The 26,250-nt window shown below is 38.5% G+C and overlaps 2 protein-coding genes across 2 annotated transcripts; one reads left to right on the top strand and one right to left on the bottom strand.

Moving 5' to 3' along the window:
• Positions 1-4,129: 4,129 nt before the first annotated feature.
• On the bottom strand, positions 4,130-11,931 carry Smp_088660 (hypothetical protein). The gene is made up of 6 exons (XM_018795281.1): positions 11,864-11,931; positions 10,050-10,502; positions 9,930-10,016; positions 9,828-9,896; positions 7,550-7,876; positions 4,130-4,394 (listed from the first exon to the last, which is right to left on the bottom strand). The coding sequence occupies exons 2-6, from the start codon at positions 10,317-10,319 to the stop codon at positions 4,257-4,259; spliced, it is 891 nt and encodes a 296-aa protein (XP_018649609.1). The 5' UTR covers positions 10,320-10,502; positions 11,864-11,931; the 3' UTR covers positions 4,130-4,256.
• A 9,197-nt stretch (positions 11,932-21,128) lies between these two features.
• Positions 21,129-25,900, top strand: Smp_088650 (putative adp-ribosylation factor, arf). The gene is made up of 4 exons (XM_018795280.1): positions 21,129-21,229; positions 22,637-22,827; positions 22,862-23,059; positions 25,145-25,900. The coding sequence occupies exons 1-4, from the start codon at positions 21,163-21,165 to the stop codon at positions 25,232-25,234; spliced, it is 546 nt and encodes a 181-aa protein (XP_018649608.1). The 5' UTR covers positions 21,129-21,162; the 3' UTR covers positions 25,235-25,900.
• The last annotated feature ends 350 nt before the right edge of the window (positions 25,901-26,250 follow it).

Genomic DNA, 26,250 nt, shown 5'->3' with positions numbered 1-26,250 from the left:
TATTTTTCGGGTGTTTTCATTTGGTTGTTGATACCTCCGAAGCATTGCTCGGACATATTAAGACCACCGAGTGAGCAATACCGAGATTAATCATTAGGCTACTGGATTAGCATGCCGAATAGGTTGATTAGATAGTTAATCTCCAACCAAGGTGGTTGTGATATGTATTACATATACCCAACTACCCCTTACCTTGACACACGGTGTTCGCTGGTGTAAGATTATGTTAGAAGAAAGTTAGAGGCGATCAAATCAAAGCGTAGCATCAGTTCATAAAGTTATTGACTGTTAATTTGAATAATGTTGGTGAATATATACTAATTAATTGAGTCAAACACGATTATCGTAATCAATGGATGGAGACGTTGGGTGACATACCTCAGGAACGGTTGCAATAACGCAAATGCATTCACTCTGTCATCTCTTAGATCTCAAGTCTCAAAATTATCTCGTACTTTACATAATGCGAATTAATTATTCTGCATTTATTCGTGTCCATATGAAATGCTTTCCAATATCCCTGACACTGTTACTGCTTCGACGACTCCGGCATTTAGGATGATAATATTGATGTACTGATAAAATGAGTTGACTTGAAATGATCCACATATGTACCAGAGTTGGAAAACTGATTCTGAAGCAATCGCACATGGGCTACAGGATCCTGAAGGAAAAAACGGCGTACGAACCAATCGTTGGTCACTGGCTTCCATGAGACTGCATCACCTGACGTTGCTCCGCTGTCTTGTGGATTAGACTTTAATGCCAAAGGCCCTGCTATTATATGACGTTTTAAGACCGCTAATTAGGGAGGAGTGAATTATCGATCAGAGCGATGATATACAAAAGCCGTATGAGCAGTCTTGAGTACTTATCAGTCCTGCTTTCTGCCTAGCCAAGCCAGTTAAGTCCAGAACACCAATAACAACCTCTGCAATATGAATCATTATTCTCAAACATACTGGGTTTATATACCAAACAAAACTGATCACATCGTACCATAAAATAGAAAATAACATTTGTACAAGATTTAGCCAAATGTGGTTGTGAATAGGGGGAACAGTAATCAATAGACTAGGGATAACTCAAGAATGTCAAATCATACAGTACTAGTCGATGGGTCAAAATAAGGCTTATAATGAAGAGAACATTAATATGAATACTCAAGTTACTCAACAATTATACAATAGGAGATATATATATCATATTGGTCCATAAATAGTTCTCAAAGATGACCATTCATAGATCGCTCCGGGATATAACAGATACCAATATTTATGTGTTCAATTAAATAAGATGTCCGACTTTTACTACTAGTTGTTATATGATGTGTACATATTTATATCTAATTTCGGTATTCTTATATTAGGAACACATCTAGTTGTAAATACATTAGCGTTTATTAATTCACTATTACCACCCTACTACAATATTTTCCTTACAACCTCTTGCCTAAAAGTAATGAAGGTTCCAAACAACAAGAGTCAGTCACAACGTAGAACTTCGTACGTACGTACATCAGTTCCAGTTGCTATACCACATTAGCACAGAAATGTAGTTGTCGATTCAAATCCCATAGTGGTAGGAGTAGTAAGATTATAAGCAGTCATCCGAAAGATTAAGGTTTGAAAATGTTGTTAAAGGAGTATAATCCAGTGAAATAAATTTGGAAAGAGAGAAAAGGGACATGAAGAATTTGGGAGAACACAAAGAGTGGATGCATCTTCGCCACTGCAAACGATTTTGAGGCATGTCATTCAAGTTCTCTAACCGTCGGTTGCTATCATCTCGCGGATCCCAACCAGGTAGTCTACACCTACCAACATTGCTCAGTCCATTTGTCAGTGACTTCATGGATTTGTACCACGTTTTGGTCTGGCCACCCCTAGCTTTCTTCCAACCTACTCTTACATTATAAAACATTGCACGTCGGGTCAGTTGGTGGTTGGGCATACGTAACACGTGTCCTTAGCCATCTAAACTAACGAAGTTTCACTACTTCATCAATCGATTTCCCATCCTTACCTAGTATACGTTTCCTAACAACTGCATTACTTACTTGGTGGTCCCAGGATATACGAGCAGTGCTTCGAAGATACCTATGATCGAATATTAGCAGCGTACGAATATCCTACCGGCCATGTTTCACAGCCATAAAGTAGGACAGAACAGACTGCTGCACAGTAAACCCGTCCTTTTTTTGCTAGACGGATATCTCGCCTATGCCATAAATGACGCAAGTTGGCGAAGGCTAGACGAGTCTTCTGTATCCGCGCTGAGATTTTGTCACATACCAGATCACAGGGGCTGATGTGACTCCCAAGATAAGTGAAGCGGTCGACACGCCCAACTACTTTACCCCTTATCATTAGTTCGGGTGTCGATGCAGCCCAATCCTGAAGTAACATTTTGCATTTCGAGGGGTGAGAACAGCATCCCGAACATGCCTGCGTTATTGTTTATAGTGGTCAGAAGAATCTGCATTTTGTCAGCATCTTCACCAAATAGAACTATGTCGTCGGCGTATTTTAAGTCAACAAATGAGTCTCCTGGTAGAAGTCCAACTTCTCCAAATTTGTATGAAGAAAGTGTTATTTCTAAAAGCACACCTACGATAAAGTTAAACAAGAATGGAGAGAGTGGACAGCCCTGACAAACACTACTTGAGGGAATCAATTCTGATGACACTTCGTCATAAGCTCTGACTTACATTAACTTGCCATTCAGGTCGACTGGGGATCGTGCGAAATCGAAGTGTGGCTGGAGGTCAGTTGAACTGGTCCCTAAAGTGTTTTGCCCATCGATCCAATCTCCTGGATTGAGAATGAATGATATGTCAATCTTTTTCCGAGGTAATTTCGCTGACAGTTGGGTTCCTAATACCGGTTTCTTTAACAAGTCTGAACAGTTGTCTGCTGTTGCCACTGTTTTTTCCATCTCTCTTGCTTTCGCTACCCACCACTGTTCGCAATCATTGAGTAGGCTTCTTACTAGCCTGCGCTTAAGTTGACTCCCCTCCTCGTCATGTTCAGAGCCAGATGGGATGAGTTTACGAGCATTTATCAGTGTGGTAGATGCTGCTGACATCCTGTGTTTCTCCCTAAATTTATGGTTTACCGTACTAACAAATATCACTACTGTTTCCACAGCTCTTCGAATGTCATTCCACGCTGCCTCGGGTTGGGCACAACTTACATGGCTGCCTGACCGTTTTTCTAGTTGTTCCTGAAATATACTCTTAGCTTGCCTATCATTAAGGAGAACTCTAAGAGGTTTCTTTGCAGCGTCTTTCTTACGTCCAGTAAGACGCAGACAGATACGTGCTCGCACTAGAGCGTGGTCTGAATCTAAGCATGGGTTCCAGAATGAGCGACAGTCTTCTGTCGAGTCTCTCCATCGGTGGCTGATAGCGATGTGATCTATTTGGGTCCAACGTTGGGACGAATTCGGGGGGTCGCCATGTCAAAAGATGTTTTTCCTTGTGCTTACAGTTAGTACTTACAAGAAACAGACGGTCGCCATTATCTGTCCTTTGAGCCACAACACCATAAGATCCACCCAGGTATTTTAATTTTCCCTCCATAGCTTTGCACCTCGTTTTAAATGCCTATGTTTGTTACGTTGATATGGTGTGTGGCAACTCCGCATGCAGTCCCTCCGGGGACTACTGCCGGTCCCAAGCCCGGATAAAGGAGGAGGGTTGAGCATAGGGTTAGCGACCCCATCCCGTAGAAAACTAACTCGCTAAAAAACGCCAACCAGAAAAAATTATTCAAACCATTTAAACTCTGCCCTTGGAGTCAAGTCTTCATTTAGAAGAGTTAGACGCCTCATGGTGAAAGCCGAGTTCCTTCGAAGCCCACGAGGCCGATGGCCCTTCTGACAACCAGAGTAACCATTTATCTATGTACGTGGAATGCTTGTACAATGTGGGAGACCGGGAGAGCCAAATTGCTGCAGAAACTTCAAGGCTAATACAAATCTATACTAGGTCTCATACTGTATATTTCTGGCTTATATTTACTCAGTGAGATCTTGGGAGACGTCAGATAGCAGCGTAAATTGAAGTAGACAAGACAGTTTTTAAATCCATAACCCAAAGATAGAAAAATTGAATTATGAGCTCATTGAGATTGTAGTTCTTTAATATCGTTAACTTATTTTATCAGTATAAACACTAATTTACATGATAATGAATAATAATAACAATCATGAAGACATATACACAAATATTTAATAATTCAATTTGTTGCTGTTTATTCATCGTAATCCTCATTGTCGTCGGCTTCCTCTTCTTCTTCTTCCTCTTCCTCTTGTTCTTCGTCTGATTCATAATCTTCTCCAGGTGTACGACCACCTCCACCATCAGCACCATCATAATCGCTGTCATCGCTCTAGATGACAAAATGGAAGGGGAGAGATAATGATCTAAAAACTTTTCATAATGATACATGCTTTTCTAGAAAATTGAACTGAATCTTTAATCATAAGTTAGTATTCTCAAGTACTAGACACTGATACATTAGTACAACTAATCAAATGACAAAGCCTAAAACCAAAAATGCTACACTGTGATATTAGCTTGTACGTAACTACTCAGTGTAACGCTTTTCATTAGTTAATTTCATTCCCCCTAAATTCATCGGAGGCGGGGGTTCATAGATGAATCGACGAGTCCTAACCTTGATCGTACATGACACAGCATTTGACTTTTCAATATTTATGAAGAAAATTTAGTGAAACTTCTTAATTGAAAAGAATAACTTGGCTGAATAATCCAGCATGGTGGTTTGAACAAGTTTAATTACTCATTTTTGAAATATCCGATTGTGATCTCAAATCATGTATTAATCTACCTCAATTTAAGTAAGAATTTCTTTAGTTTGTTATAATAGATGTAACTCACAGCAAAATTAGTAACTTTATATAAGTCAGTCGGTCAGCTACAACGTAGGACCAAGCACATTTATGCATCGGTCCAAGTTGCCATACCTCGTTAGCACAACAACATGAACACCGAATTCATAGTAGTTAATTTAGTGGTGGTAGTATATAAAAGATAGGTTGTATATAAGGATATAGTATAGGAAGGAAGAAAGTTATAAACCAATTTTAATCTCAAGGTTTAAGGTAAAATGAAGAGTGTATACACCTACGCCATTGTGATCGATTCTGAGCCATGTCACATAGAGTCTCCAACCATTGGTTACGATAGTCACGCGGACCCGAACCAAGTAGTCTGCACCTGCCAACATGGCTTAGACTAGAAGTTAGTGACTTCAAGCACTGATGTCACGTTTTGGTTTGGCCACCCCTAACTTTCTTCCAACCATCCCCTACACTAGTCAGCATAGCGCGTCGTTATATAAGCTGATGTATATTTATTATGAGTGACAAAAAGCAATACATTCTATGTTAAGTATCGATATCAATATGCTATAAACCTACTCAGAGATGAAATACCCTTGTCAAACAAATACCCATTCACTTTAATCAATAACTTGAGTTAAGGCTAGGAGAAACTATAGTATTGAAATGTATTAACCACCATTACCACAGCTGATAAGATTTCTTAACATCAAACTAGCAAACTTCTTCATTCAGTAATGTCAATATACTTTAATAACACAATCGATTAAATACATTTGGTATCAGTCGATAAATAATGATAAATAACCATCACAAGATCTATATCACAACTTGAGTCATCATAACAGAACACTTAAACTACGACAGGTAATGGAATTTTAAACCTCATTTGTTTTACTAATGCCCTGATACAGCCGAGAGTGGAGAAGGTCCGCTCTCCCTCTCCAAATGCTCTCACACGGCAACGCGTATATAGCCTCTGCCACACAAGTCCTACTCAGTGCCTTTTCACAGCATTACTGTTGTTTACGAAATCGAGAGGACGAAAAGCGAATGTCCGGTGCTTTAACCGGGTAAGTGGACACGGAAAGTCCACCTAGAGGAGTTGGAAAACCCTGATTCCAAACCAATGGTGCACACGGGCTCCAGTATCCTGAAGGAACAAACAGTGTATGGATCAATCGTTGGTCACCGGCTACCATGGGACTGCATCTCCTCACGATGCTCTACTGCCTTGTGAATCAGATCTTTAGGTCAAAGGCTCCGGGTGCGGTCCCCTAAGAAAACCAGCTGCTTCGACATGTAGACTATTGGTTAAATCACCAGAAATGACGACCAAAAAAGTGAAAAAGTTACAGTATATATAGAGATATTATAAACTTTCAGTGTAACCTGAAAATCCGTAACAACGAAACTACTCATAAGTAGCTCACAATTTGAGAAGGGTTACCTTGAATTTTCACAGATACTTTCCAAGTCAAAATGCAGTTCACACACGTTCATATTACATTTTAATTACAAACTAGAAGAAAAATTTCTAATGAGTTTACTTAGATACTTAGTAATCATGCCTGATTGGACAAGTATATTATGCCTGAAAGTTGATTTTTATCATCTTCCAATAACGCAATTTAAATCTTGACACCAGTTTAGAAAGCTCAGTTGATTTGTGCCGACATACGTTACTTGCAGTATAGGAGAAATGCTTACCTGCCAACCTAAACGACGAATATACCGAGAGCCAATTCGCTCTACTCTATTTTACAGCTATGAAACACGGCTTTTGAACATAGAGAATATTCGTAGGTTACTAGTATTTAAAAATAAATACTTTTCAATAATTACTCATGCATGATAGGGTATTCGAGTGATCAATGCTGAGGTTAGAAAGTATACTACGTGAAGGTGGTAAATCTGTAGATAAAGTGTTAGTGAGTCTTTATCAACTGAAGTAGTCGGGATATGTATTACGTATGTCCAACCACTACCTACAGCAACACGCGGTGTTGGCTGATAGTGTAAGAGTAAACTGGAAGAAAGTTAGGGAAATCTAAACCAAAATGTGGCATCACTCTCTGAATTTATTGATAGTTCAACTGGAGCATCTTGGCAGATACATACTACCTGGTTCCCATCCGTCAAATTATCGTAACCTACGATTTTATCGGTCAGGTGACATGGCTTAATACTGGTACAGATACATTCATCCTTCGTCTTCCCTTAGATCTAAGGTATTTTACACTCTTTTTATTCCACAAATTCATTCCTTATCAAATCGTGTAGCCTATGCCTGGTCTTGTTGTACCACCACTAATACTGTTACTAATTAACAACTTTGACATCTCGCTGTATTAATATGGTATAGCGAATTGAACTGACGCATATATATGCCACATTTTATTTTGCGTATGACTGAGTGACTGGCTGGAATCGACTCACGTTGAAAATTCCTATTCAGTAATTCGAAGATAATGTGCTCGTTACAAGACCTGTGTGTCCTAGACTAGAGCCCACATAGGTTTGTGAGTGCACAACACTGAACAGTTTCAAACTAGAACGGAAACGGTCTACGGAGTTTCATGGTGTTTTACTTGATATCAATGTATAGTGAAAGCTAACTGCAAATGTAAACTGAAAGAAATTATTAAAGATATCAATTTAATAAAAAGATTTTCCTTACGTCATAATCTTCATACTTTGATTCATTCGCACTATATCCAGAACCTATAACATTTACTGGTGTTGTTGTTTTGCGATGACGATCATCAAAATTGCTTACATCTGATCTAGCAAGTGATATCGGTTTGGATAAAACACTAGATAGTGTACTGCCAACTGGTTTCTGTTTTAAAATATTGTGACCGTCATCGTTCTTTTGAGGTGTAACATTTTCATTACTATATGATTTATTGTTACTAGCCGGTTGGTTGGATTTTTTATCTTGAACTTCTACTTCAGATGCATAATTTGTATATTCATTCAAATCGTCGACATTAGATCTGGATCTCTAAAAGTAAAACAATAAACAAAGAGAATGTCTAAAAGTGATAAGAACCGAAATGAACTAAATACTAATTACGTATGGATTACAGTTCTATTGTACCTATTTTGTCTGGTGCATAGCTACTGAATAAATGATGGTTCTTAAATACAGACGAGTTAGTTAGTCAGTCCCTACTTCAATTTGGGCACCTAGGCAGTATCACAGCCCTCACACAAATCAAATGTGATTTGTGCGGCGCATATATATCTGGCACCCCTTTGTACTAATATTTATGTTAAATAAAATAATTTTTAAAAAAATTGCATCTTATCAATCGATCAACATTCTTTTCGCCCATTTTAACAACAGGAACTTCTTTCCTAAAATCACAAACCCATCCTTCACAACGGAAAAATTGAACGCTGCAGAAAACAAATTGGTAATAAAGGATGATAATATGTGCCTAGTTAATTCCCTCTCAGTAAAATGTAAAAAAGCATGACTGACAAGTGAATTCTGGTATGTTTTTCCCGACCGTTGCTGTTATCTTGACGTGGTGGTCGGGCTTGCCTATCCTGATGATCCAATCGAGCTACACTGGCTGGAACAATCGTTCATCAAGGTCCTACCATGCCAGACAGGCCGAATGAAGAGTGGTAAGACTAAAAGCAGCAAACTCAAGGTCCTAAGGCGAAGTTGTTCTGCCGACTGTACAGAGGTGTGACAGCAGTAAGGTGTTTCCTTCAGACAGACAGCATAACAGCGGTGATGCATTCCCACAAGGAGGGGTGAGGTTAGAAAACGTCGACCCTAAAAATGCACACCTCGCCTTATCCCACGGATTTCCGTCTCCGGCGGTAAGGTCCCAGCAAGTACGGAGCTAACACACAAACTACCCACAAAAAGGTCGTGTATGACTGATTAAGTCAAAAGGGGAGGGGACGCCAGCGGAAACACTGCAGAATTTTTTATTCGCCTACAGAACGACGCCTAACGAAACGCTGCCGGAGCAGAAGTCCCCCGCAGAGATCCTCATGGGGAGAAGGTTGAGGACTATCCACAACTTGATGCTACCGAAAACCACACCACCACTAGCGCAAACCACGTCCCGGAAGCTACCCACATACAACGTTGGATGCCCAGTATTCGCTCGAGACTACAGAGCAAATCGTGATCCTTGGATCGAAGCACGTGTGGTTAGAAGGGTAGGTAGAGTCATGTACGAGGTCGGGGTAGGAGCAGATAGGTGGACGAGGCATCGAAACCAACTACGCAAGCGTTCAGCCCCAACGCGCCCAACAACCGAAGGAAAGATCCCGCTGGACATATTGTTAGATACGTTCAATCTGCCGGTCGCCCCTACACAAGAAGAAACACAAAAGGTCGATCTACGGTCCCGAAGATGGTCACTGCGCCAACGGCGACAGACAGTTAGAATGCAGGTGGACCCAAAGAATGTCCGTTACTAAAAAGGGGAGGTGTTGGGGATGTCAAATCCCCAGAACTTACTTGGTAAATGGCTTAGTTTTGTAATTTTATTTTGGAAATTTGAATTTAGCTGTTTTCGCGCCAAACGCGCTCTTTTTACCTTTACGTCATATTTCCCACTTGTAAACTATCTTAAACGCTATTGGTCCATTGTTTCTTTGTGTGTGCTATTTATTAATGATGCTCAAGGACAATTTGTTGCTGTATAAATACGCCTGACTTTTTTCCCCTATTTGATTGCTTGTACTCGGCTGCTTACGGAATACATATATTCCCCTACTTGCCTTGGACTTCTTCATCTAGTTAGCGGGGCCTGGGACAACAGATTAGAATAGCTTATCGTGTCATTGTGTCATTGGCTTTCGTTCGTTACCGCGGAATCGATTTAGTTCAAGCATATCACACTCAAGACCACTGTATTCATAATCAATCTCCTTCTGGTCTGTTTGTACTTAGATAACACATAAATAGTGAACCTTACACTTACTTTAGGAGGATGCATGTCTACTGGTTCAGACATTTGATTCAAAGCTTGCTTACGTCTTCCACGTTCTACCTGAAATCCGTTACAGACAAATATTTAAATTACTGGGGTAGCATTTGGAGTGGTGGCTTTTGGTTTGGTTTCTGTATCCACAGCCTCGTTTTCAAGGGAAATATCTCCAAGACCAGCATCCTATGAGAATGAGACATAAATAAATCTTTATACCTGGAAAGCCCGGGTTTTTAGCTTTTGTTTTATCTGGTTAATGGTCTTTGTTTCGATAGCCTCAGCTACCTTCGACAGATCAGATCCGAAACGTCCGATAGCATCTTTGAGATCTTCAACTTCCTTTTGTGACCACTTCCCACAGGTCTTGGAATCCCCATCATTTTGTTGCGCTTGGAACTGCTTAAGATCTAAAGTAAGCTGAGCCAAACGACCGAACGCCACGGATGCTTGCTCAAAAATCTCGGCCACTCTCGAAAAGTTAGCCATTATTCGGAAAATAAGTGATGAGAGGTCTGGAAAGCAAAGACTTTTTTATCGAAACAGAAGGTATAAAGTATTTCACAGATAAGAGCTTTAGTATGTAGAATAGGCGAAGGAATTTGAACTAAGTAGTGCTGAGTCTTAGTTAGTCACCGGTCATACTTCCCCATTGGAATTTGTTGCAGAATGCTGAAAAAAGAAACGAAGAACCATTATATTTTAGTAACCTGTTTAGTCAGTTCGAGGCTATAGGTAAGTACAATGGAATAGGCAGTATTCACCGTTCCATAAGAATAAACACTGCATAGTCCGATCACTCCTAGGTAGCGAATTATTTTCAATGACTTAAAATAGGAACACCACTTATTTCATAGAAATGAATGTAGTGACTGAATTGCATTGAATTTACATCTCATGGCCAAGTAATTATAAAAATAGAAAAATAAACAGAATAGCCAAGTAAACAAAGACTTGGGTGTTGGAGTGGCGTATTTCATGAGATTAACCATCAAACAGTATTACAGACTAATTCAAAAAACGGCGAGACTATAAGTTGTGGACGAACCAACCAGGTATAAGATAACATGTCTTGGATTTTGGCGCGGAATTCACTCATCCATTTGGCTAAATAGAATTTTGGCATTATGGCTGATATCAGTTCGTGACGTAAGGCCTAAATCTGATTCCTAACCTTAACCATCAACTGTAAATCATAATTTTAATTTCTCACACTAGTTTATAACCCTCATTTGGTTCTAGTTATTAGGTGGACACTCTCAAAGTCACTTTAGCCTCGCTCAAAGGTCGTCCATGAATATCATTTTAGTACGAAAATTGAAGCCAAAAACAATCTCCCGATTTCAGGGTTTTCCCCAGTCACATGAAAATCCATAGTTTCCCCTAGGTTAAGGGGCTTTTTTGCTATTAGTTGCACTTTCACAAAATCTACTACATATTCCCCAAAATTGGGAGACTGAAATATATGAGCGTCGGTCAGACAGACAACTTAGTACGAAAACAAGCAGTTACCAAGACACCAATCACTCTCTATTACTAAACATATAATCGAAACACACCATAAGATTGATCCTAACTCGGCTTTTGTTGTGTTGTATAAAAGTGCAAAACGGCGTATACTTAGGTTTATTGAAGCCTTAGCCATACGAAAATGCAACCCTCTTTTTGTATTCGAAAACATTTTGTTATCACCTTAAACCTACCCCGATAATTTTAGCTCATTATCCAGAGTGACTAGGTGTCAAATTGTCTTCATATTATTATTATTATCCTTGTCTCCTCTTACCCTTCATTTCAAGCCTGATTGACCTTTTGTTTTTATATATGAATGCTCTTAACAAGTATATGCGTGGTTAGATTGTTCGAAATGTATTGAGCTAATATATCACACAGTTCTGATAATCTGAAGATAGTGTAATAAGGCGATCGCCTTCTTACTACACTATCGAAATTTATCAAATGAACTAATTGCTTTAAATTTGTTAAAAGGGGACTGTAAATATATTACCTATTATCTTCATATTACGACTTACATGTGCTCTATGCAACGACCCCGTGGTATCGTCCACTGATAAATGTTACTGAGTTCGTGAAGGTCAGACTGTTTTCTAGTTTCAAACCGATGGTCTAAATTCAATATCCAATTCCCCTATGACGAGCAAACGTAAACAAATAATTTTACATTTACTCTCTTCGAGATGTTAAGATATGGTTCAACTTCCTTAACAGAGTTCATTGAGGAGTGTTTAGCCACTTCATCCGATTATTTCTGGAAAATCCGATAGTCGTTCATGGTTTGGGATACCTTAAGTTCTACTCCATATGAAGCCCCTCTGAGATTACTCCAGTTCCAGCTCCGAATAAAATAGGACAGTCCTGCGCAAAGCTAATAAACCCATCTCGTGAAAAAAAGTCCCGCTGGGAAACCCTTGTCATGGGAAATCATATAAATCATTTAAAGTCATCAAGGAAACGAGCTGCGAAGCCCAATGGTGAAAGACAAGGTGTATCAGAAATCGTTAAGTAGACACTCATTCTGACAGCCATATCAACGGCTAATACAAATACATGGGATGTCTGGGCAATATGTGTGACTGCAAGGATCATGGAATAGTGACTGAAATGAGAAGAGATAATCCTGCCCAGATGGGAATAAGTGAAAATCAATAGACAACACTAATTTTAGAACTGTTATTGTACTCTTGTCACAGAGAACGAAACGCCTTCCCTCCCCTACATCAACATGGAACTTCTTACTATCTTTGTTGAGTAATGATTCTATTGTACTTTAATTCGCGCTTATCATTAATTTCAAATATAATACGTTCATTTGTGCTCATCTAGTTTTACCTGTCTCAAATCTCACTATTTCGAGGATTCTTAATATACACACTAATCCGAATACTTCTAATTATCATATTGGTGTCGCGGTGGAGTCAAATCTTGGACAGTTGCATGATTATTCAAATGTGGATGACTTTAAAGACTACGTGAAGGGGTGCATGACCAGAAAAGACATTATTGATGATAAATTCACATCTTATTTCCTTACATTCATCGACAAAAAGCTTATAACCTGCTGAAGAATCTAGCTTTTCCAGAGAAACCAATTTCATTGTCATATTAGTCCATCAAGGAATTACTACCTAGTAACGTGCAGTTTGTTAACTTTGAATGCAGAGATGATCGGAAAGTTAAGGAATTTATACTTGAAATTGAAGAGGCCCATTGGAAGCCTCAATTCATGAGCAGTTGATTGCTGTGATAAATATTCCGGAGAAGAATTGATTGAGAAACCCATAAGCTCATTCCAAGAAATCATGATATAACTGCTGCACTCATGTAGCAACCTAACTACTACATAGTTCTTAGCTAGAACATTGTTCAAAATAGGTCTGCAACACATTAAATTTTACATCAAACTAGTGTTTAACAAACCCTGTTAAATTGCTGACGTTTCGGAATAACTGAATATGGACAAATTCTGAGATATCAAAATTATTAGGCATCGATTAGTGATTGCCCAATAGACACTGTAACTAATTATGATATAGAACGACTGGCTAAATAACACCTCATCTTTGTTATAACATCACATTATTCCAGATCATTTCGTCGTCCTCCATTACCATTCACAGAGTACTTAATTACGAAGAAAAATCGAATGTCACCTTATCATAACGCGCTATCTAGCCTGTAATAACCTACACAAATCGAAACGGACTCTGAAGTATTAAACGCAATAGTCTCATCCACAGACCGTTGTAAGTCATCGTGTACTGGGTTGCTACAATATCATTAATGCGTCACTTAATGTAAAATAATAGCATACTTGATCTGTAAGACAGGATTTTTCACATATCCAGTATCAGACGAACGGATATGGTAGTTATGTCTAGCCATATTTTAAACATCCCTAGATTACCCACAAAACTTTTATTTAAAGGACCTATTAGCATTCTATTTCATTTTTGACATTTCTTACCCATATAACTGATTCGCTTTAGATAGTATACTGTGATTCATATGATCCATTCTATTTGGTACTTCGAACAGACAACGGACTAATACCGGGAAGACTTTTCTGAGGTAGTATAGCAAAAAAGAGTCAATGTATCAGAAGTGAAGTAGCTACAGAAAACGCTATGACTACGCTGAGTTTGTTGTCCTTCATTAATTGGAGAAACATTTAGTGCCGTTTTGTAACTTGTGCATATGTACTCCTCAATCAGAAAGAAAAACAAAGGAAACAACTTTGATCACTTAATCGAAACGCCTATTGAATAAAGGAGGTGAGCAAAACGAGAACGTCAACTTTAGAAGAACAAAAACATTAACTAATGGCGGAAAATAAAAAGCATGATACTTATATTAAATAAAGGAGTAAATGACTATGTAGTCTTATGTTGCCTTTTTAATTATCATAGTGAGTTATCTATTCACCGTTATTCGCTTACCTTAAATGTTGTAATTCCAGTGTTCATGATCGTTCACAATTTTAAGAGTCGCTACAGAACGTCTGGGTTTACTACTTCACATGAACTTAAATATCTAAAAGATGGCGAAATCTTGTACACACCACTTTAAGCCATAATAAGACTCTAGACCTGTAACTGTTCGGTAACAAATCATTGAAAGTTTGTGTTTGCGGCTTCCGCTGTATACTTTCTCGTCACAGGCTCAATCTTAGCTTATCATCCAACAATAACGTACCAAAAAAATTTGAGCAAGTATATACACATGTTTGTTGCGAGAACTTCATGAAAATTGCACAGTTTCACAGCACATTCAGAGAAGTCACTATACAACAGGAGTGGGTGATGTTGATGCCAACGTCTCTCACATCGTTTATCTGAAAGAAACGCATAGAAGACAGTCTCAGTCTGAACGAAATATGGTAGTTGATCCAGACACGGACCGACATAGGTAAGTCTTCAGAGCCGTTTATCTGAAGGAACGAGACAACGTCTTAGGCGTGATGTTTCGGTATATAGCTTAAGTGATCGATCAAGTGCCTTCAGGCTTGAAAGTCACGTCAAAGTTACCACGGTAATTATAAAGAAGAATATTTTATAGACTAACTACTTCGGGGAGCTTTTAAACTCTACGCTCTGTAGGTTCCTCATAGCTGTGATAGATGATAGTTTAATTCATAAAGCACCTACTTTTTTCTTATTAGGCTTTTCTGACCCACAGAACTGACCATATATTCACTTCTAACCTCCCCGAAGGATTTGTATATTGCCAACGTAGGTGACCTGTGTCGATGATTGAGGACCTAATGGAGCTGAAAATGAATGACGTGACCAACTGGCTTATCCTGAAGTCACACTTTACGGTCAATACCTAACGTTTATTACCCTTTCGCCGTATCCACATATTGTGGCTATAAAGATGCTACAAGTGTCGGGGATCAACAAAACCTTTCACGTAACACCCATCTAGTCGGGAATGAAGGAGTTGTCGACATGTCGACAAGTGTTTGGTCTGAACTGACCAGTAGCTGTAGGCAGACACCCGTGACCTGTTGAGGAAGTGTGACCGGGCTCTTACAGCTAGGGTGTGTTCAGTAAAACTAATGAGGTCAGAATCAATGTCAAGGATTAACAAAACTATTTACTTTGGGGATTTATTCACCGCTCCATCTCACTCCTACCTTAATGGGCTAGTGATGACCGTAAAGTGCGGCGGCCAGAAGTTTAAATCCTACTATCGCGCCATTGATAAACACTTCTGTGATAACATGATGCATCCAGCAGTACCTGGCTGCCCTTCCGTAATACAACTATAAGTACAATGTAACAATAAGGAACGAACAATGAAAATTTCGATTTATTGTATTTTACTTTGGATTTTCATCCAGCCTTTCTGGAGAATTAAATAGGGAAAGTCTAAAGGCATGTTGAAACGCAATCTTACTTGTGCAAGAATGCAAGACGTGCAAAGAAAAACTAGTATGCATGAGAACATATAACATGAGACAGTGCTAAGATCTCCTATAATGGTTTTGTTTGGAATTTTTGAGGAAAAATACACATGTATATGTCTTGCAAAATATCTGCTTTTTGACCCAATAATACGAAGAAGCGAAGTTAAACAAAACGTTATGCAGTGGCCTACATAAATTAGTCGTTTAAGTGTCCTGGAAACCTAACCCTTCTTCTAGAGCACACTGTTTTGGTCCAGTTTTCCGATAACTGTAAATTTTTGCCTTGGTCGTTAGTTATTAGGGATGGCATCGTTGTCATGAAGCTAGTATCCGTCCACTGTTCATAAGGAAAGCCAATATAATTAAGGCTTCCTTCTAAATAAGCGGTCTTAAGACATTCAATGCCCAAGTTAATACCAGTTCCGTTTGTGACGATAAAGCGGTGCTTCGATTTGCGATAGAGGACTTTTTAGGGTCCATTGTACACGGATCGCGACGTACGGAAACGTGTTTACTATGTCGTAACACAAGCTAAATTAAAACATCAGTTGATTTCGTTTATGTGGAACCAGGTGTAACTAAGGGCATTGTGTTTCTAAGCCTGTTCATGTTGGAGTTTAAATTCATATTTATTGGAAAAGATAAATGATCCATAAATTCTCCTAGAAGTCTAAGTGTCGTTCAGCAAACCAGTTGTTCTGCGAGATACCTACTGTTATATTTCACAGCATTTCGAGTGCCGAATAACGCGAATGGAAGAGTGTCGTCCTATTATGACGCCTTTGCGACTGATAGTACAGCTTTGAGCTGTTGGTGAAAGCGTGGGTGGTAGGTAGTCTTTCGGAGTCTCGTGATTCCTAATGATGTATTTAGACAACAAGAAAGTTCAGATTCAAACGGACATATTGACAGTTGAAGAGAAGTCACAGTTTACGACAAACCGTTTGATGAATGCACGGTCACTGTTTCAGCAGCAATTTCCTTGATGGTTACTGCTTCTTGCCGTCGTGTGAAATGGTTTATACACACATTAAAAGGTAAGAGTATCCATTTGAATCTGGTAAGGGTCCTACCAAAACGAGCGACGGAAGTTTTGAATTAGCCTGATGGACTTTTGTTGTGTCTACTCACGAGATATTTTCTGCAGCTTACACATTAGTGTACCCACTCCCTCGTGTCTTTATTCAAACCAGGCCAACAAAGTCGCTCTGCTATGAGCTTGCTGGTCGCTCGAACACTTGGATCAGGTTTGTGCAATATATTGAAGATGTTACGTCGACGATGTTTTTACCCTACTCGACTCTCTCTACCCGTGGATGTGTCGCATAGTAAAGTTTCCTTACCCGTTGCCACCTGTTTGATACCCAGTTTAAGGGTTGTCGAAGATAACTCGTGCAGAATGTCAGTATCTTCTCTTTGATGCTGGGCGAGTTTAAGAAAGTCGATCCCTTGGAAACTGTTCATTGAAGTTATAAGAATCAAGGTGATTGACGCTACACTGTTCGCCCCAGAAATGCGCAGTATATCTGAAGTCACCTGCACTATGTAGTCTAGTTTGTTGAGGCTTTCGAGAGGAGTATTTGTCCGAACACGAGCTAAGAGAGAAGTTGAGAGGTTTGTGGTGAACGTAGTGAATTTTCGGCCTGCTACAGAGTACCGAAAGTGTCGTACAGTACAACGCATGACCAGGAGTTCCCTACCAAATGTGCTATGCCTCGATTCAATGTCGTGCAACAGTTTCGAGATGAATAACCAAAGCTTTCAGGTGTTGGTTACTCAATGTTGTAAGATCCCCCTGGATGCCGAGTCGAATGTGTATACTGCAATAATAACGGGTGCTTCAGTGTCCTGTTGTGCGAGCAATGTTGCTTTGGCGATAGGTTCCTTAACTGAGGAGAAGTCCTTTTTCGCTCAATCGTTCATAATAATGGATTTCGCGTCTCCGCTATTTTGGTCGGTTAGAGGCTACATAAGGGACACGCAGTTTGGTACGAACCGTCTACAGAAACTTACTAGTCCTTTAAACGTGAATAATTGCTTGATTATGGTTAGTACTGTGTAGTCCAGAATGGTCGTCACTTGGCATTTAGGAGGTCGGATGTCTTGAGCATCAGTCGCGTGTCTGATAAAATCAAGGAAGTCGGTGCCCACTTGACGTTTCTGAATGTTTACAGTAATGGTGTGGTTTTGTATTCGTTCGAAGACAAAGGCCCAGATGCTGGAGATAAGATTCTTTTTCTGGACTTGCAATCAAGCAGTCGTCAACATGGACATGTACGAAGTTGAAACGTTGAAAGACATTGTCGACGAATCCCTGAAAATCTGCATCATTACTTAAGCAGAAAGGCATGCTCAAAATGTCATAGAGACCGAAGGGTGTGAAGATAGCGGTTTCGGGAATGTCGTTAGCAGCCATGGAAAATTGATTATATGCTTTAACCATGTCAATTTCCGAAAAGACAGTTGTACCTTTCAAGGTAGCTGTTAAATCGTGAATGTGAGGCAGCTCAAATCAACTTATTAGACTCGTTCTATTTTCACTATGCAAATACGACTCATACTTATTGGTTATTCTTTGCACTTAATCGAGACTTTCATAGCATCACTCCAAACTATGACTGCACAAACACTTATTCTGACATCGTATCTTACCGCAACAAGAAGATATTTACTCATTAATTTATTTTGTTTTATTTTCTTTTTATTACTCATTTGGCGATACATACATAGTTGTTTATTCTTGTTCTGTGTTCATGAACATGTTTATTAAACTATTTGCGTATTTCATGTCTCCTTTATCTCCATTTCCTCAATTTCTTCATTTCCCTCATTACAATCAATCCAAAATTCTTATCAATTACACAGAACCTGAATTATTATTACTATTCTATTATTAACATTTTATTTTCTTTGTCTTTCCCCTCTCAAATATGGTAAATATAATGCTAACATTATTGAAACTTGTATATTATTGCATTTTTGAAGAAACTCCAAATGGTTTGTTCACAACACTTATGTACCCATACGATGTTTGTGAATAATAATGATAAGAATGACCCTAAATGATTTCCACATTCAGTCGTCGATCGTTACCAGTCGGGTGCCAGTCATTGCTGTCCTTTTTAGGGCACATGAGCAAGGAGGACGCTCATGGGATGTTTATTGGCCGAACGATTCCTAAGTCCATGGTATGGTCAAATTCATTTTTGACCAACCTAAGCTTTTCGGGAGCTAGTCGGCGCGCTTTTGAGAATACAGGCGGTCTAGTAATCGTGATGTGATGTGTAACATTGCTCGTTACACATAGCAATTTCGGTTGCACTTAATATATCTCAGGGTATTTATCGAGTATTCGTTGGAAGTATGGATCGGTCGTGTGCTCTACTTTAACTTGGCATAATTTATAATCGGAAAAAGAAGTTACACAAACAGATAAATTAGTATTTCCGTCTATTAACCTCCATTTCCGTGTATCGATGAGTAAATTATAATGTTGCAGCAGGTCTTTACTAATGACCGTCATAAAAGCATCTTCAACAACAAAGATCCAGTGGATGGGTCTGCGTAAAACCACATTAATATAAACATATTGTGATAGGTTTCCCATTCGTTGCCTGTTTGTTGAAAACTGCTTCATCCAGTCTGTCGTCAGAATTTTCTGGAAAAACTCTAACTTCTTCGTTGGTGTGGACGAAGTAGCAAACGTCTGTAATCACGTCAGTGACGTATAACAGACGGATACGTTCGCTGGCGACAGCTGCTGTTAGTGCGTGCCGGTTGGAAAGTTTCCAGGAACGTTTTACTTGTCAGTCGGTTGGGATCTGGGTTTCCTGCAGTTTTGGGCAGATTTTCAGTACTGGTTATGACATCAGCACTAAACGAGATTACCTGTCTTCCATGATCTAGAGACAGATGGTTTTCGTGAAGTACTCCTCCGATGAGTTTGGGATCATCTACGATCATGACGAATACTAAGGTAACGTATCAGAGTATGGCACAGTTCCTTAACATCATTTCATGTCTTTCGAGGCTTTTCTGTGACTGAAAAAACCCCGGCGTTCGAAGGTCTGGTGATTTTCAGAATTCGGTATGACGATGCGGCCAGCTCGACCACAGCGTTGTTTTAAAATGAGACAAGTACTGTCTGCACCTGTTGAGGACGCTTAGACAAGAAAAGTTGTCTAAACAGGGCATTGTAGAAAGTCCTTTGATCGATTACTTTTCTCATTCGTAATGACATGTCCATTGCTGAGCCATGTTGAAAATTGATGTTATTCAGCAGTTGATTTAACTTTTTTATCGGTTACATCTCCACGTTTCAGAATAGACCGTTTTAGAGTTTCATAAGCTTCGAAAACATCACTAGTAAACATACTGGGTGTGAAATATCTATTGAAATCGTGCGCTAGTGCCTTCACTATTGTGAGGAATTGTGCACGTGGAGCGGTCAAGCTGTGTCCATGGAAGTAAGCTACTGCGTAACAGAACCACGCTTTGATGTTGTCAGGTTTGAATGGCATCAGCTGAAACGAGGATGGCGTAAGAGTCTGTTAGATCATGATGAATGTAAAGTATAGCAATGAAGGAGGTAAAAATCAGGAAATACGGAAAAAATATCACAGCGTATCAAAACTAAATTAAAGAAATGATATATAAAGTTCCCACAAGGGACACACAGTTTACGAATAGGTGCACCAGATCACGTCGACCTCAACACTCAAGATGCTACGAGTATTTGAGGTTTGATAACACCTTAACCAATAACACATTTCATAATCGAAATATGCCAACTCAGTGAAATCAGAAGTTAGAAGCGAAGAGGCTAAAAGATATATTTGATGGAATATCGATATATCGAGAAGTGACTATTCACACTGGCTAGCGGTTGTAGAAATGAAGCCCGGTGTACTCACTCGTGGACTGGTGTGGATGCATAACCGAGCGCCTTCAGGTAGGTGAGTTCATTAGAACTAGTGAGGCCAGCATCAGATGTCGAAGACTTACAGAGCTACTGATTTTGGGAATTTATTTACCGCTACACTCACTTGAGATTGATGGTATAGTTGAGACACCTTGAAACCATATCCAAATTGAACGGAAGGTTCAAGCGGTTCTTATAGTAAAAGACAGAGGATAAGGTTAGTTAACATTCACTCCTCAAAGAATCCAGTAAGGGTGTAAAACTAGAGGATATAGTTTGAGTGGACTTCAGCGAAGCACATGATAATGTGCGACATAACAGGCTACTAATCAAGTTCAAATATCGGAAAATTTTTGGACCTTTATTAAAGTGGATGAGATTAGTAATACTTAAGACTAGAGTTATAGAATGAACCACATTGTTTGAATTACTTAATGAACGGATTTTAAAAGGTTTGCGTTACGGCATTACGTGTACGCATCATGGGTCTAACAATCTCATCGGTCTTTCAAAGATTATTTGGGAAGAAGTCCATGAGAATTCTAATGAGTGAGAAAGACCAATTTATCTTTGTCTGCAATTATTGTGTATCAGATCTTTTAGGGACCATATGCCTGACATATATCCTATTTTTCTGTATGTGGAGGTTCAGCTGCTTATTTTATTGTTATTATCGTATGTAAACTTTTAGTTACACTGTGTTAGTTGCTTCAAACCATTAGTAATGCCCTCCTGTGGACCTGAGTCGGAGACTATGTACATATGGTAAACAGGTTGATGCCTAGTACCTATATCACTTGCTTTAGAGCCTTGCTAGCAACCTTTTAGTGTTGATATCAGTTCCCTAGACCTTTTGACGCTTAAAATTTGGTGCGGGAGTGTACGTGTTTCACATGATCCTATGTTCTGCCGGACAGATTCCACCAGTAGTAATTTCATAAATCAGAAGTGCACTATGCGTTGTGTAGTATACCTAGCTACCTTTAAACATATACTCAGATGTAGATCTGTGTTTTTGACATCGTTTCATGGATAATTGATAAATGTCTACATGCTAGTCGTGTCACCTTCCTGCTACAGGACATTTCCTGTTTGGCAAATATGAATAAGTTTTGTGTCAGGTGTCAATTATGGTAAAGCATGTATACATTTCAAGGTGGTCGCTTAGTACTTTGAGTAGACTACGCAAATCACCACTTGTATGACCTCACCATCTATCGTATCTATTTGTTGGAACTCGCATATTATCTGGGACAATGGACTTTCAAGTAGTAAGTCTCATTCAATCCTCATTTCAGTTCCTTCGTGAGTATCATTAACTTTCATACGAACCATAACTTAGATCCAAGTGTATTAATTGTATTTCTTAATTAAGTTGCAAACACATTTAGTTAATGCTAATGCCACATTTTTACAGATGTTTGACTATAGCGATCGTTTGTTTTCATTTCTGTTCAATGGGTTGGAAGCATTTTGGTTGCTAAAGTCTATCAATTCCAATGTTTAAGAACCGTAAAGTTAGCATTTTAGTTATTAAGTAGAAAAATTACTTTGTTTTAAATATGAACCGATAGTCACTTTTGTCTTGCTACTCATCACAAAACTGGTTATAAGTAATGTAAACCTTGAGAACCATCCACAAGTCTACATATTTGACCTTTAACCACATTGATGTCAAACATTGCAGTGTCACGTAGTTCAAGCGAAGGTAAAATAGGTCTTAACTTATGACCAATGGGATAACACCTCTGTGTGTTTGAAAGTTGTGTGTGTACATACTCTCAGTCACCAAGTCGTATCAGGTTTTCTCCAAAACAGTTTTTCTGGAAACCCGTCTGGTTTGGTACACTTCAACAAAAAGCTTGTGATGTCTTCCACTTCGCTTTCTATTTTTAACTTCAGTTGCTTTGCCCATGTATCTCTACCACATAAAGTAACCTGTTTCGATTTTTGCAGTCGGACTTGATGCTGCAGGAAAAACGACAATACTATACAAGCTTAAATTAGGCGAAGTAGTCACAACAATTCCAACAATTGGATTCAATGTAGAGACTGTAGAGTACAAAAATATTAATTTCACAGTGTGGGATGTAGGTGGTCAAGATAAAATTCGACGCTTGTGGAGACATTATTTCCAGAATACACAAGTAAATTTGATGTGTTTATCACGACACGTTCTAGGGTCTCATATTTGTGGTTGATAGCAATGATCGTGATCGTATCAGTGAATCTGCCGAAGAGTTGAATAAAATGCTTTTAGAGGATGAACTACGAGATGTTGTTATTTTAGTTTTTGCAAATAAACAAGATTTACCAAATGCTATGTCAACTGCGGAAGTTGCTGAAAAGTTGCGTTTACGTGAAATTCGAAATAGACCTGTAAGTAGATAAGTTAAACTTTTTTCTCCAATTTATGTCTTTCCTTTGCTAACATGTAGTTTTATTTACTTCACCATGCAACTGATTTTTTCAGTATTACCAGTTATGAATCATAGTATACAGAACAAAAGACTAAGATAAAACCGTCCAATGTGATTCTAAAGTTTTTTGTTGAATATGGGGTTAGAAGTTAAGATCACATACCATTTTATTTTGGAAATGAGTGACAGTTAAATGTGTATCAACGATCTCATCAGTAGACGTTTTAATACCAGATGGTGAATTGTATAATCCCGTTAAATAACAATTTTCTAGAAAAATTTATTAGGTAAGAGTTTTTCAAAGAGCATATCACTTCACCTCTACAAACGTAGTTTTTGAAACAAATTGCAATGTATATAAATCATCAATTGCTAGGGAACTAACTTTTAGTGGCCATCTGCATGCTTCACTTGCCTCTATTAGCAAAAGTTCATCCTACTCTGTTTCACTTGTCTATCATGTCAGATGAATTTAGTCTTTTCGTTTCTATTCAGCTTCATGTCACAAACGTGAAGCAATAACCTAGTGGTTAAGACACTGGTATATGAGTTACACTGTTTTATATTAGGAACAACCAGTTATAAAAAAAATCCAACTTTATTCTTAAAAAGTGGTTAATTTCTTCAGTTTGCACGGTTAGTGTGGATACTGATTTAGAGTAGTAAATACCTTCCACTTATTTCAGAATCTATTATTGCAGTAGAGAATTTGTCTTATGTTTAAAGAACTTGACGTTCAACTACTGAGTCGTAGCTTCAGAACTATCCACCTGCTTCGATTTGGTCAACCCATATATATTGCTAGCTCCAACACAAAGTTTACTTTAAAATCGAGTACATAAATTGATGATGTTTCTATATACAGATTTAATACATTTAGTTTGTAAAAGCTAATATTATCGCTTGGTTGGTTATTTTAAAGTAGATGTAAATGTTAGGTAAATTTTTACCTTACCAAAGCTCTTGAGCGACCCTAAAAGCTGCCGAAATCTCTCATGCCCTTTATTAGCAAGTGACAAAACAAGCCGTGATATCGAGCATCTGTTGCTGTAACGAAATAAAATCGCCAAGTTTAATCCCAGAGTAGTAGAGGTAGTGGTAATGCTAATGGTAATGGGAAAAATTAGGCATAGAATATATGATCCAAGAAAAATATATGGATCCGTAGAATCAAGAAATTTCACAAGGTAATCTAGAGACAAGGGATGAATACGTCGCCGTTTCGAATGATTCTCAGGTATGTTACCCTGAGTCTTTAAATATTGGACACGACAATCGCACAAACCTCAACTTTTGACAGTCCACATGTACTCGCTTGGTTTACTCCAACAGTCAGTAACTTCATGGACTGGTACCACTTTTTGGCTCGGATGTTCCTAGCTTTTTTCCCAACATACTGCTACACCATCAGCCAACACCGCGTGTTGCTGTAGACAGTGGTTGGACATGCGTAATACATATCCCGACTACTTCAGTTGATAAAGACTCACTAACACTTTATCTACAGATTTACCACCTTCACGTATTATACTTTCTAGCCTCAGCATTGATCACTCAATGATCCTATCGTGCATGAGTAATTATTGAAAAGTATTTATTTTTAAATACTAGTAACCTACGAATATTCTCTATGTTCAAAAGCCGTGTTTCATAGCTGTAAAATAGAGTAGAGCGAATTGGCTCTCGGTATATTTGTCGTTTTGGTTAGCAGGTGAACATCTCGCCTATACTGCAAGTAACGTATGTCGGCACAAATCAACTGAACTTTCTAAACTGGTGTCAATCCACTTACCAATGCTGATGATACTCCCAAGTAAGCTGGTCGATGTGTTCAACAAAATTAAAGGATCAATCTTTGATCCCAATTGTCTTACTACTACAGTAAAGGTTCTTCCGATCTTGATCAAATTAATTTTTCATTAGTAGTATATATAGATAAGTCATAATTCAATTCTCACTCATAAACCACATACCCACATAGTTTATGTTATGTATATCGTTAATGTTCACATTGTTTTTTTTATTTATTATCATCCTAATATAGTGGCATATCCAACTTGCTTGTGCTACACAAGGTGAAGGACTATTTGAAGGATTAGATTGGTTATCAAATGAATTATCTAAACGATCCTAGAATGTGACAAACTTTCCATATTATTCTTATCATTCTTTACTTGGAACGAAACTATACAGGTGTTAATCACCATTCTGTAAAAAAAATTTGTTGTTGTTGTGATTTTCTGTTCTTTTATTACCTTTTGAATAATCCCTTTATTCCCCCCCTTTTTATGATTCTATTATTGACTATGATCATGAAGAAGGAGAGATTTTTGTTGCGCATATCTATTTTTCTTTTCTATGTATATGTGTTCGTGTGTGTATGTGTGAGTGAGTGTATGTATGTACAATGACTGGTTGAGTTGACATAATTTTGTTTTTCCACTTCATAATGATAGGGTATATGTTTTTTCATCCCGCCCTCTCCCCTCAGTGGTGTGTATCTTTACGGTGGTTTACTACTATTTTTTTCAATTATTTCCCATTATTAATTTTCTATAATATTTACTTATATAAATATATATATATATACATATATATTTATTTGTATTTCATATGCACATATCTTTCGATATATAGATTGTACGTAAATAAGGGAAGTGGGGATATGTGTGTCGATTCTTCAAATTACGGTGCTTTTTTTATCCATTCCCTTTTTTCTATCTTATGATTCGACTTTTACGTGTGTTTTTTTTGTTTGTTTGTGCACGGTTGGAGAATATAAATATGTTTAGAGTGTATACCAGGTATTCTGTGCATTAGGAGCTTAGTAACTCTGTTCATGTCTATGTTCCATCAATATAAATATATATGTATGGATGAGGGTGGGATAGAATTTTATTTTGGTTAAACAGTTAATCTATACATCAGTTTTGAGTGCTTCAATTTTCTTTATGTAGGAGTTATGTGGCTCCCAAATGCCCTGGTATGATCGAGAGTGGGTAGAGTCCGCTCTCCCTCTCGAAATGCTCTCACATGTCCACGCGTATATAGCCTCTGCCAGGGAAGTCCTACTCATTGCCTCCTAATGGTATTACTGTTGTTTACGAAATTGAGAGGACGAAAAGTGAATGTCCGGCAGGAGCTTTAACC

This window comes from Schistosoma mansoni, chromosome 2 (assembly GCF_000237925.1).
Source record: "Schistosoma mansoni strain Puerto Rico chromosome 2, complete genome".
Lineage (NCBI taxonomy): Eukaryota > Metazoa > Platyhelminthes > Trematoda > Strigeidida > Schistosomatidae > Schistosoma > Schistosoma mansoni.
Note: the sequence above shows the minus strand (reverse complement) of the source record. Positions and strands in the feature narration are given on the sequence as shown.

Bases quoted from the DNA above. Each gene is read 5' to 3' on its own strand.
- Smp_088660 (XM_018795281.1), bottom strand. From the start codon at position 10,319: ATGGCTAACTTTTCGAGAGTGGCCGAGATTTTTGAGCAAGCATCCGTG. The intron at 9,897-9,929 runs GTAATTTAAATA...AACGGATTTCAG, and splicing joins CCACTCCAAATGCTACCCCA to GTAGAACGTGGAAGACGTAA. The intron at 7,877-9,827 runs GTAAGTGTAAGG...TTTTACTTTTAG, and splicing joins TAGACATGCATCCTCCTAAA to AGATCCAGATCTAATGTCGA.
- Smp_088650 (XM_018795280.1), top strand. From the start codon at position 21,163: ATGGGTCTAACAATCTCATCGGTCTTTCAAAGATTATTTGGGAAGAAG. The intron at 21,230-22,636 runs GTGAGAAAGACC...CGATTTTTGCAG, and splicing joins GTCCATGAGAATTCTAATGA to TCGGACTTGATGCTGCAGGA. The intron at 22,828-22,861 runs GTAAATTTGATG...GACACGTTCTAG, and splicing joins ATTATTTCCAGAATACACAA to GGTCTCATATTTGTGGTTGA.